Raw genomic sequence first — 12,551 nt, 5'->3', positions numbered from 1 at the left:
TCTCAAAATCTTCAAGAAACACACCAAAGCACTTCAATCTCACAAGGAATAAGGGTTTGAACGATGTTGGGAGCTCTGAGGGTGAAGGGGGCGAGGTTGGGGCGCATAAGGTTTGTTTAAATAGGGTGCAAACCCTTGAAATTTAGGGTTTCATCAGACAGCGGGGACTCGCCGAGTCGCCAACTTAACATGCTCCCAAACCCGTCTCCACTCGGCGAGTCGAGCCTACAACTCGCCGAGTCCAAGGCTAAAAATGTAAAATACTTAGATAAATTTTACATACCAGGAACCAGGTGCTACACAATTGCTTCAATTGGATCTTTGATTTTGATTAAGAAGGTGTGTCGTGGTCTTCCCCAACCTCCATACAACTTATGAGGAATCTTGGCATATCATGCTTCATGATTGCTATAACCAATTTGAGATGAATGATAAGCTTCATGTTAAATCCTAATGAAAAATACACAAATGTTCATTGTGTTGAATTGCCTTGGTTTACCAATTCTCTCCAATATTTCAGCATCTCGCTATATTGCTTAATTGCAAGTTTTCTAGTTATTCAAGTCTTTTACTTTTCAAGCAATCATAACCCCCCCCCCCCCCCCAATTTTTTTTTGTTTAATTGTAGTTAGTTAGTTTATTTACACTAGTTCTTTTAGATTGCATTGTTGATTGAATACAATCATTCCCCCATGATCCATACCCCTTTTTACCGTTATATTACGCTTTATTTGCAAACAAAGGGTGTAATTTGCTTGGTGGACTTGACATCCCACCAAGTTTTGGCACCGTTGACGGGGAAATTGGTTATTGTTATTTGATTGTTTATGTCTAGGTCTACAAGAACTGGTGAACTACTCTATAATCTGGAAATTGAAAAAGAAGCAAAAAGGTTGAAAAGTTAGCCAAACAAGAAAAGCAACAACAACTCGTTCAAGCTTCTTCCTTTTCTCCACTAATCAACATAAAAGAACAATTTCATACTTCAAGTGATACCGACACCGAGCCAAGTTCTCTAATTGTTGGTCATTCCTTTGAAGAGATTTCGTTTGAAAACTACAAAGCCATGAATCACACTCCACTTCACAATCCCAACCCAAACCAAACAATCAAGATGCCAATACCCCAACCCCAACAACCAACACAACAAAACCAAGAACCTCTCATAGATATGCTACCTTGGAATCAAGCCCCTCCTCAAAACCAACCCAATTATCAACCACCGCAACCATAAACCCAAAACTTCTATCAAAACAACCAACCTCAAAACAATTCTTTTCAAGTTCAACCACCACAAGCACATCAACCAAATCAACCTCATTACCTACAACCTCTAATGTACCAACAACTAATGTATCCCCTACAACAACCTCCTTACACCCAATACCCTAACTACTAACCTTATCCACCACAAATGTATAATCACCAACCATACCTATACCCACCTTACCAACAAACTCCCAATTACATGCAACAATATCTCAATAACCCCAATCCAGTCAATCCCCCTCAGGAGTTGACACTTAGACAAATGATGGAGACGGATGTTACTCACACGCCTCTTGGTATTGTTTATCCCGCAAACCGCTGAGGAATTGAATTGAAGTCAATTTTCATACATCAACTAACCAAATTCCATGGTTTGGATAAAGAAGATCCTCAAAGGCATTTGAAGTCCTTTCATATGATATGTGTTAGCATGTTGCCCGAACACGTGACATTGGATGATTTCAAGCTAACCGCCTTCCCGCTCACCTTGGAAGATAAAGCTAGAGAGTGGTTATTCAACTTACCACCGAGATCTATTCACACATGGGAAGAGTTACTCAAAGCATTCAATAACAAGTTCTATCCCACCTCCCGAATATCAAGTCAAAGAAGTGACACTTTGGGGATTCTTTAAGGGGAGAATGAGACTTTTTATGATTTTTGGGAGCGATTCAACAACTTGTGTAAAAGTATTCCTCAACACAACATACCCGAACAACTACTTCTTCAACAATTTTATGAGGGCATGAATGAAAAAGATCGAAGGATGATTGATACTTCAAGTGGTGGTGACATATTCAACAAGACACCTCAAGAGATAAGATCACTTTTTGGAACCATTTCTCAAAATCAAAGGAACTTTGGGGCTCGAAATGAAATGAAGAGAAATACTCCACAAGTGGTCATTAAAGTTAGCAACACCCAACACTTAGAATCAAAGCTCTTGGATTTGACTAATGTGTTAATTCAAATGGTGGTGGGAAGTGGTCAACAATTGATGGTGTGTGGTATTTGTGCAATGACGGGACATTATACGGATAAGTGCCCCTCACTTGGTAGTGAACTGGAGGATGTTAATGCAATGGGAGGATATCAAGGTCAACCAAGACCCATGGGATTTCAAAACAACTACAAATCTAATTAGAGTCAATACCCATCACAAAAACCTCCATATCTTGCTCAAAGCCAAACCCAATTTCAACAAGAGACCAAGAATACTTTCTCCAACATTCAAGCACAAATTGGAGACTTGGCCACCGCTCACAACAAGATGGAACAAAGAGGCAAACTCCCATCTCAAACCAAGAAGAACCCCAATGTGAGTACAATAACCTTGAGAAATGGGAAAACACTTGGAGAAAGCAACACTAAAAGAGTTTCAAGAGAAGAAGAATATGAAGTTATTATTGTTGAGCCTACAAAGGTTGTAGTTCCTCCAAAGGAACCAATTGTGATAAATATTGAGCAACCCGAATCTTCCAACAAGACCATCAAGCCATTGGTCATACCACCACCCTTCCCTTCCCGGTTAGCCTTTTCCAAGAAGATAGAGGAAGAAAATGAATTATTTGAAACTTTCCGCAAGGTCCAAATCAACATCCGACCTTGACCCGAAAAAATGTATAAACACAACACATGCAAGAGTCACGAAGACAACTAGCATACTAGCAACATAATGTAAACATGGGCCGGCCTTGGTGCCTTCGACCCACTAAACCCGGTAAGGAAACTCACCTCGAATGTTGAAAGGTAACTAGATAAATCCCCGGCCCTGGAAACACCTCTACTCAATCCCTAAACAGAAACAATCCCTTAGATACCAATCAATATTTCAAAATCCCCTAAGGTCAAACTTGGTCAAAGTCAACGCTCCGAGTTGACTAAACTCGTCGATTTATCCTTCAATTCTTCGAGTTTCCATGAATCACAGAATCGTGATATTTCGAATTAAATCGTTGAGTTTCCCTTTTAACTCGTCAAGTTCCTCTTTTTTCAACAGAATCGGGACAATCCCAAACCAACTCGTCGAGTTCCCTAATGGACTCGTCGACTTCTTCAGTTTGCCAACCCACTTAATGTAGTAAGCCATTATTCTTCAAATCGAGGCCTTATATTCCAGATCTAGACTGATATTACGTCTAGAAGGGTAAAGTTTCCAACTTCACCCATGTAGAACCACCCCAAAGGCGTTAAGCTCAAACCCTAATCCAAAAAGGCTTATGAATTAATCTAAAAACCATCATATCTTCATGATAGAGCTTATGAACACAAATTTGGACCTTAAAGGCTAAAAGGTCACGTAAAGTCTTCAACTTTACTCATATGCATGGCCAAATGAAGCTTAATAGGCCAAAACAAGGGCTTAGAAGATGCATGGAGCTCTTAGGGCCATAAAGTTGGCACCTTTATGCCATGAAAGCTCCTTAAGACACTGGATCTGAAAGGGTTTGTCTATATGGGACGTCCAACTCCCAAAGGCCACTTCACTTGGACAAAAACAAGCAAAAGAACATTAAGATTAAGGTCTAAGCAACCACAAAGCAAGGTTAAGACTTTTTTTTACCAGAAAGATGCCAAAAATGAAGCAAAGATTCTGGATCTAGCAGCTCCTTCTTGTATCTCCAAGTTTCTTCTTTCTTCCAATGGCTTCAAACACACACAACACACTCAAGAATGGCTCACAATCTCTCAAAGATGCTTTAGGGTTTCGAGGTTAGGGTTTAGAACAATGGAGGCTGGAAATGAGGCCAACTTATGGAGCTTAAGTTGTTTAAATAGAGTGCAAAACCCCAAAATTAGGGTTTCATTTCTTCTAGGCAACTCGTCGAGTTGAGGCATCCCAACTCGCCGAGTTGACCACTTAAAAACATGTTGTCCAAACATTTCTACACGATGAGTTGGGGCTACCAACTCGTCAAGTAGCTTTATAAAATTGAACAATTTAGGAGTTAAAATACATATCAGGAACCATATGTTACATTAATTGCCTTTGATCTCTTCAAAAATAGCCTCTAGTCGAATTCTGGTTTCCAAAGCTTCTTGAGAATGTCTCTAGCCTCCAAAAGTCGCTAAAAGTCTACAACCAACGTTAGGGTTTCGAACAGAAACGATACTTAAATAGATTTTGAAAATAGGCTCAACACGTCGAGTTTGAGGACCCAAACTCGCCGAGTTTTTCATTAAAATCGTTTGTACAACAAGGCAGTGTTTTGTCGGGATTCTTCATATCAACTCGTCGAGTTTTAGGATAAACTCGCCTAGTTCTTCTTCAATTTTGTCTTCTTTCTTCAAAATCAAAATTCCAAGCTTCCAATCGCTTATTCGGCTTCCTTTTTCTCCCAAGCATGTTTTCGTTGCTGAAAATGAAATTTTAAACTAATTAAGTACCTTTTGTTCAATATTTGAGACAAAAACAACATAAATTATTAAGATAATGCATGAATTTTATAACTAAATATGTCCATATCAATAAACATGACCTGTAAAAATTTCAACAAATTTACATGTGTTCTAGAATCAATTTTAACATTCAAGATATAAATTTCACACACACACATACAATCTATCTGATCTTTCTCACTCACATATCATAGAATCGTTGGATCATATCTGATAAATTCAAGACCCTATTTTCATTTCGTCGTGTGTGTCTCAATGGTAAAAAATCAAACTAAGCTCCACTTGATTTCCAAGGTTTACTCATGTTCTTCGTTTGCATCATGTACTCTAGTTGAATGATTGCATCAAGGTTTACTCATGTTCTTCATCGTGCAAATAGTTAGGAAGATTGCAAGTTAATAACAAGGTTATGATGATTTGGTAAGACATGTGAAAGATATGGTGGATAACCTATTGACCCATGTTTAAATCCTGATATTACTCAGCCCTTGTGGTCATGAATGTTCGACTGCAGTGACTCCAAGACATGAGACATATATAAATAAATAATTGTCTCATGTTCTCAATGGGGGATTAGTTGGTGCACGAAAGCTGACCCGAAAACCCTCATTAGGGAAGTTCCATTTTCAAAAAAAAAATATAAATAAATAAATAAATAACAAGGTTCTTTAATTCCGAATTTATTATGAGTTGCATGGGGAAGAAAGTGAAAGTAATTTCTCGTGAGTCACAAATGCATATCGGGATGCTTTAGCAAGGCCATCTTATACTCATATCATTACTACAAAAGAATGTAGAAATAATATGCCTCACGAAAAAACTAGATTTCCATGAATATTTGTTGGTTTGCTTTTGTTAGAAAAATCAGTGATGTGAATTTAGTGAAGTGAAGTTTGCGGTCTTTCAAAAAAATATGGTCTTATGGAAAAATATAAGCTTAATATATGGTTATTTAGTATTTAGTGAATAACTCTATAACTCCTGTTTGAGGTTAAAGTCATTAACTCATGTGTTCACTCTCATTTAAGTAAAAATACATTTTAAACTTGTTAAATGTTAATTTAATATTATAATAACTATCATCATTTGTAATCATTTTAATGATGCAAGGTAAAACTAAAACTAGAACAATCACACTTGAATGGGCAACCATCGAAAAATTCATCATGTCAACGCTTTTCTGTTACCTTATTAGATTTATACAACTAAAATTGGTTTGAAGTCGAAATTTTAAAATGCTGGATTTGAAAACCAAAGTTCAGAGACTTTTATAGTTAAAAAAATTATGAAGAATTTAACTAGTTAATAATAACCTTAAGTCCTTAACACAATATTAACCCCACTAATCTAATTTAAAGACGTAGAAAGTTAATCTAAAAACAAAAAGAATTAAACTTATAGATCCATGGAAATCAAACTTTATTAGATATTTTTCCTTATCTCACTTCTAAAGCTTTAAATAAATTAGTGTTAGATCACTGTCCCATTATTCTAAAGAATGAGATGATGGATTATGGATTATTTCGTTCAAGTTATTGAACACTTGTATAGATTACGGCCCAATTTCGTTCAAGTTATTTAACACTTGGAATGAATTATGACAACTATGTTAAAAAATAAGCTTAGGGTATCTACAGTCACATCCACATAAATATTTTACCTTTTTATTTAATTTTACTTTTTAACATTCACATTTCATTAAACTCAACAGAATTTAATGGATTTCCACGTCACCATTTTTATATTTTTAAACATAATTATAAATTTAAAAATAAAAGATATAATAGTTTAAAAAAATAAAATACTTAAAAATACATTAATTAAAAATTATGAAACACAAAACATGTAATCCTAAAAATATATTAATTAAAAAACACGAAACCTAAATAATATAATATAAAAAAATATGATGAATTTAATTGTGGTTTAATTAAAAAAAATCTAATATAAAATAATATGAAAATATGATTAGGTTTAAAATTTGTTTGAAAAAGAAAAATATTAAGTTCATACAACTCTTCCATTCAACCATTCTTCATGTATCACTCACACTCCATTCAACCTCTATTTAATCTTAATTATCATCCATTCAACTTTTATTAAACCTCTATTGTGAATGCCTTTAAAAGGCTTAAGAAATCAATCTATATGTGGCGTGAAAAAAATATATATATGAGATGTTACCTGAATCTCATAGAAATAGGAATTTTTGGAGAAATTTTTTAATGTCAGTCTCAACAAATGGTTGATGATATAGGTATTTTGTTGAAGCAAATTTGAGATATTGAAAAAATCGAGCTATTTAGTAAAAACTATATAAGATTTTGTTGCTTTTGATTTTAGTTGAAACGTTTTTCTTTTTCTGAATTTCGACAATAATATAAATATTTTATTATTAATATTCGAATAATTATTACCTTGAAAGAAATTGTGTCCAGTTTAAGTTGACATGAGCTCAAACTTTATATATTTATTCATTTAATTTAAATACCAATCATAAACAAGAAAAAGAATAAAGAAAGTCAAAATTCCTTTTATTGACAAAAAAAAAAAAAAAGGAGTCGTTGCGTAGGTTTGTTGTGTGTCGGAGATGATCAACGCGGAAAGGGGCGCCTATATCTCTTCTTTCGCCAGTTTGGATCCAATCCATACCCGGCGACCGACGACCGACGACCGACGACGGTTGATTGTGATCTGCGACAACTCAGAGAACAATTTCAACCGTCTTTCTTCAAGTGTTAATTTTTGGCTATTTCCTTCTTAATCGGTTGAATCGAGACTGTCACTCCATACATATCTCATACTCTTCCCTCGAGATCTATACTCCTCATATACTTATTAAATCGAAGGAACCTCATTGCTCCGATTCTGTAAGTATCCGCAAATCCATTTATGTTTATTGAATTTACTGTTGCTATCTCTTCGTTTTCACGCTGCGATCGATTGTTTTTTGCTGTTTTGTATGTTCACAATTAGAAGCTATCCTCGATGTTTTGCATTCTGGTTATCAGGAATAGGATATCGTGCTTTTATGATTTCGTTTCCGGGTGCGCGAAAATGCAGAAACTAGAACTTAGGAAAAAAATGTTGTGGCTACTAAACTAAATTTGAAGGTTACTTTGCTTTTATCAGAACTTAGAGATTCATAGAAGATTAGAAATGAACAAGTAAAATTGCAGTTTTCGGACAGAAATAGGGAAACACATTCGCAACTAATGCTCTCCAAGTCCTGTTAATATTTCGATTTTAAAAGACAAATAAATTACTTCTTAAGTTCAGATTTAGTAATGCTTTCTGATATAGTTCAATTTGGTTGTTATTCTTCGCTCAAATTTGAATTGCTCCATATCAAATTGAAGTTGTTAGATCAGATGGGGTATATTTCGGATCCTTAATATTTGGAGACACCTCTGGATACTGATTCTGGATTTCTGGTAGCTTTCATGAATCATGATAAACTGTCTTTCTATCTATGGAAGAGGTCAGATTAGGCATTAGGGCATGTGACCTTGCACAAGAGTGAAGATGCATTCATTATAGTCTCATACTAGGAATTTGTGAATTAGGGCCTTCCATGATAATACTAGGGTGCAATATTCTACATTTAGTACTATAACTATGTGATAAATTATTGTTTTTCAGGTGCTATACGAACAGTGTTTTTAATAAATATCCTTTTTAAACAGTTTAGAAGTTCAATCACAAGGCTAGCTAGTACTCACACTGTGATTTTTTCAGGTCAGCCTATTTATCTGTGACTAGAGGCCAATGCTCATAAACATGAAGAGCTTCCATCTTCTAACTTGTGTCATATCCTCTCTATGTATTTTGGGATGCCATAGATATCACCTGGCTTAAAATTTCCCAAATTTCTTCAAGCATGGTATACACATCATCAGACTTGCCCCCTTTGAGAGGTTCTGTTCGTGATTTCATTTTCCCTAACTCTAGACACAAAGATAGTTTAAGACTCTCCTCTTCACTTCAAGATTTCTCTGCATACAATCAACTTGATCCAGAAGAAGGCAATCTTAATCATAACCATGGACTTGACCAGATTGATTTCTCAAGAAAAAACAGTGGGACAAATTTTTTAAAAGAGAAACCATCACCAAAATCTAGAAAGTGGGTAATTCTCGTTTGCTTCCTGTTCTTTGCTTCTCTTATCTACACATCACTTCATCTTTATTCAAATTGGTCTAAAAAATCCTCCAGATTCTTCGTTGTACTTGATTGTGGTAGCACAGGTACACGTGTCTATATATACCAAGCATCCATCAACCACCAAAAAGATCAAAACCTTCCGATTTTGTTAAAATCAATACCACAAGATCTTAATTCTAAACCCAGTTCTCAAAGTGGGCGGGCCTACAACCGTAAAGAAACCGAACCCGGATTCGACAAGCTGGTCAACAATGTAACCGGGTTGACCCATGCCATAAACCCACTCCTTTACTGGGCTGAAAAACAAATCCCAAAACACGCACATAAATCCACCTCATTGTTTCTCTACGCGACAGCTGGCGTCCGGAGATTACCCACTGCTGACTCAGACTGGGTGTTGAACAACGCGTGGTTGATCTTGAAGAATTCGTCTTTTGTATGTAAACGAGAGTGGGTTAAAATCATTAGTGGGACAGAAGAAGCGTTTTATGGATGGATAGCTTTAAATTATCATACGCATATGCTTGGTGATAAAAATAGATCAAATAAACAAACATATGGTGCACTTGACTTAGGTGGATCATCTTTACAGGTCACATTTGAAACCAATGACTACACAAATACAACATTAAACGTGACAATTGGTCAAGTCAACCATCGGTTAAGTGCTTATTCTCTTTCAGGTTATGGTCTAAACGATGCTTTTGACAAATCCGTACTTCATTTACTAAAAATGAACCCCGAAAGTAGTAACAAAGTTATCATAAGACATCCTTGTTTGCAATCTGGGTACGATGAACATTACATAGGAAAAAACGGAAACCCGGTTCGGTTAATGGGTGCTCCAAATTGGGAAGAATGTAGTAAGCTAGCAAAATTGACTCTCAACTCATCGGAATTGTCAAAAAAACATACATATGGACAGTTTTACGCGATGTCTGGATTCTATGTGGTGTATCGGTTTTTCAATTTGAGTGATAAGGCCCCACTGAATGAAGTTTTGTCGAAAGGTCGGAAATTCTGTGAAGAATCATGGGAGGTTGCTAAGAGCAGTGTGCCAGCTCAGCCGTTTATAGAACAATATTGTTTCAGAGCACCTTACGTTGTGTTATTATTGAGAGAAGGTTTGGGTATAAAAGATAGTCAAGTTAATATTGGGTCGGGTGGGATTACGTGGACAACTGGGGTTGCGCTTCTGGAAGCTGGGAAAGTGATTTGGAGACGACCCGGACCCGGAACCGGGTTTTATAATTACAAATTGTTTGAAATTGAGATGCACCCTTTGACCTTATTAGTGATTTTGTTGGGTTCCTTGTGTTTACTTGCGTTTGTGTTATCATTGGTTGGTAGACGATTCTCCCGTAAGTTGAATTTACCGGTTTTTAGGCACAGAAACGTATCGGGGAATTCTGTTCTCAATATATCAAGTCCTTTTAATTACCGGCGCTGGAGTCCTGTCATTTCAGGTAAATTCTTTGAGAAAATAGTTTCTTTTACTCAAATTAATAGGATTCACAAAGCTAACCATACACTCTCCAACGATTTAATTCACATTTTTCTACTTTCTACACTCTGCATGAAAGATTAAAAAAATTAATAATAAACTAAATATATTTTGATTTGGGGCTAAATGCAAGAAATAACGTTGTACTTTATTTTTATATTGATTTTCTAATTATGGCATTTTAATTATAAAAAAAAGTTATCAGGACACAATATTTTTAAACATCTACCCATTCTCTTGATTTGAATTACGGCGGCATGACACAGATTAGCAAGTTTTTATGCTATGTCATTATCTACAAAGGATGTGCGAGTGTAATATGGCACTTTTTTTTTTATAAAATACTTCATTCAAACTTCAAAGTCTTTTACCATCTTTTTAATTATAGCATCAAACTTTCATTTCTAATTACGACATTGTACTTTTAATTTTCTCTTACTAAAAAATCATACATTAAATCAAATCAAATCAAATATGTTTATACCAAGAGAAATTAAATATCATCCTTCCTTTTATTTCCACCCATTTTCCTTCTCATATAAAATAATGACATGTGGAATCTACTAATTCTCGCTCTTAATATCCTCTCTTGATTTTGATATTTGTCTTGATCTAGCGAGTAAGAAGATGAGCACCAACAAAACATTCTCTTATACCAAAAGTAATTTTCACATATTATTTACTATTCCTTCTTTTTTCCACAATTTTCTCAATATAATTTGAAGAGGTCCAAGGCAGATTTTTGCATGAATTTTCTAAACGTAGATAGAAGAATGATCCACCCCCTCGTGAAATTATTTTTGGTGTACCATATTCGCTATAATGTATGATATATTAATAAGAAAAGACTTTAAAAGTACAATGTTGTAAGTTTGATGCCAGAACTAAAGAAGAAAATTTGGCAAAAAAAAAAAAAAAAAAAATTCACATCAGCAATATGAACATGTATACAATAACATGGCATAAAACACATGTTAATCTGTGTCATGTCATCATAATTCAAGTCGAAATGTTAATGGGTAAAAATTTCAGTGTACAAAGTATATTGCTTAAATAAGAAAATTGAAAGTACAATACTATAAATAAGAAAAACAAAAAATGGCAGTTTGGGCAATTTCTAAGACGTGTTTTTATGGTGATTTAGGGGAGGGTAGAATGAAGACACCACTCAGTCCAGTGGCACGTGGCACTGATGTCCAGCTGGCAGATTCTTCATTATATCCAAGCATCCCACATAGTATTTCATCAGGTAGCTTGGGACAGATGCAATTTGATAGTAATGGCACTTTGGGCGCATTCTACCCTAGCCCTCACAGAGGTCGGATGCACCTGCAAAGCAGACGATCCCAATCTAGAGATGACCTCGCTTCTTCGCTTTCTGATACACATACACATTTAATGAAGATTTAAGGATTCTCATATGGGATTTGTCTCCCACATTTGAAAACCCCATCAACGGTCAAGATCCAAAGATTGTGGTCTCCGATTGTTCCAGTAAGCCCCAAGTGTTTTTGTACAATCGATATATAGTAGTTGTCAGGTTGAAATAGTTAAAATACATATTTTTAGACTATTCAAAAAATATTCAAATTGAACTGTTTTACAACAAGATATGATAAGCTGCTAACATTTTAACATTTTTAAATCGGTATATTTCATAAGTTATTAAACAATTTAAATGAAAACAGCAGATTGTATTAACTTGTAATTGTGTCGAATATAATAATCAATCAAATTAGATGCTTGTTGGCATTAAGACATGTACGTGAAAACAAAAGGAAAACTTATCTGGATGTACTGAATCGACTAAAGCTTCATGTTATGTGTTAAAATTGAAAAGACTATATATTCTTGTTGTCGACAGGGGTCCCATATCATACAAAACAAACTTCAATTAATAGGAAATATGATAAACAAAGACAGCGTTATTGGTGGTCGTATGATGTAATTGAACACAATGTTAACCAACTGTGTTAGGTTAATATATACTAGTATATCATATAAAGTGTAGATATAATTAATATGTTGTGGGAAAGTGAGAAAATACCTCTTAATGTGTTTTCGATCGTATGTAAATAGGATTGGAAAACTTTAATAAAACTAATACATAGAAATGAAGGCATTTTCCTTGATTTGCTATACAGTTAATTGGGTGCTTTGGTGTTATAATAATCTGGTAGTTATTTAGAAGGAGAGAGTCATTTCCTCCCAACCC

The 12,551-nt window shown here is 35.1% G+C and overlaps 1 protein-coding gene across 1 annotated transcript; it reads left to right on the top strand.

The window, feature by feature from the left end:
- The first annotated feature begins 7,232 nt into the window (after positions 1 to 7,232).
- LOC145065768 (putative apyrase 7) lies at positions 7,233 to 11,981 on the top strand. Its single transcript, XM_079012840.1, has 3 exons — positions 7,233 to 7,538; positions 8,407 to 10,298; positions 11,481 to 11,981. The coding sequence occupies exons 2-3, from the start codon at positions 8,549 to 8,551 to the stop codon at positions 11,744 to 11,746; spliced, it is 2,016 nt and encodes a 671-aa protein (XP_078868966.1). The 5' UTR covers positions 7,233 to 7,538; positions 8,407 to 8,548; the 3' UTR covers positions 11,747 to 11,981.
- Positions 11,982 to 12,551: the final 570 nt, after the last annotated feature.

This window comes from Lactuca serriola, chromosome 8, assembly GCF_051521515.1.
Source record: "Lactuca serriola cultivar US96UC23 chromosome 8, Lser_US96UC23_V15, whole genome shotgun sequence".
Lineage (NCBI taxonomy): Eukaryota > Viridiplantae > Streptophyta > Magnoliopsida > Asterales > Asteraceae > Lactuca > Lactuca serriola.
The sequence above is the reverse complement of the archived record's forward strand: the minus strand, read 5'-3'. Positions and strand labels throughout refer to the sequence as shown.

What these genes read in the sequence shown, in the direction of transcription:
- LOC145065768 (XM_079012840.1), top strand. Translation starts at nt 8,549, where the DNA reads ATGGTATACACATCATCAGACTTGCCCCCTTTGAGAGGTTCTGTTCGT. An exon ending in CTGGAGTCCTGTCATTTCAG is followed by an intron (nt 10,299 to 11,480) that starts GTAAATTCTTTG and finishes ATGGTGATTTAG; the next exon opens with GGGAGGGTAGAATGAAGACA.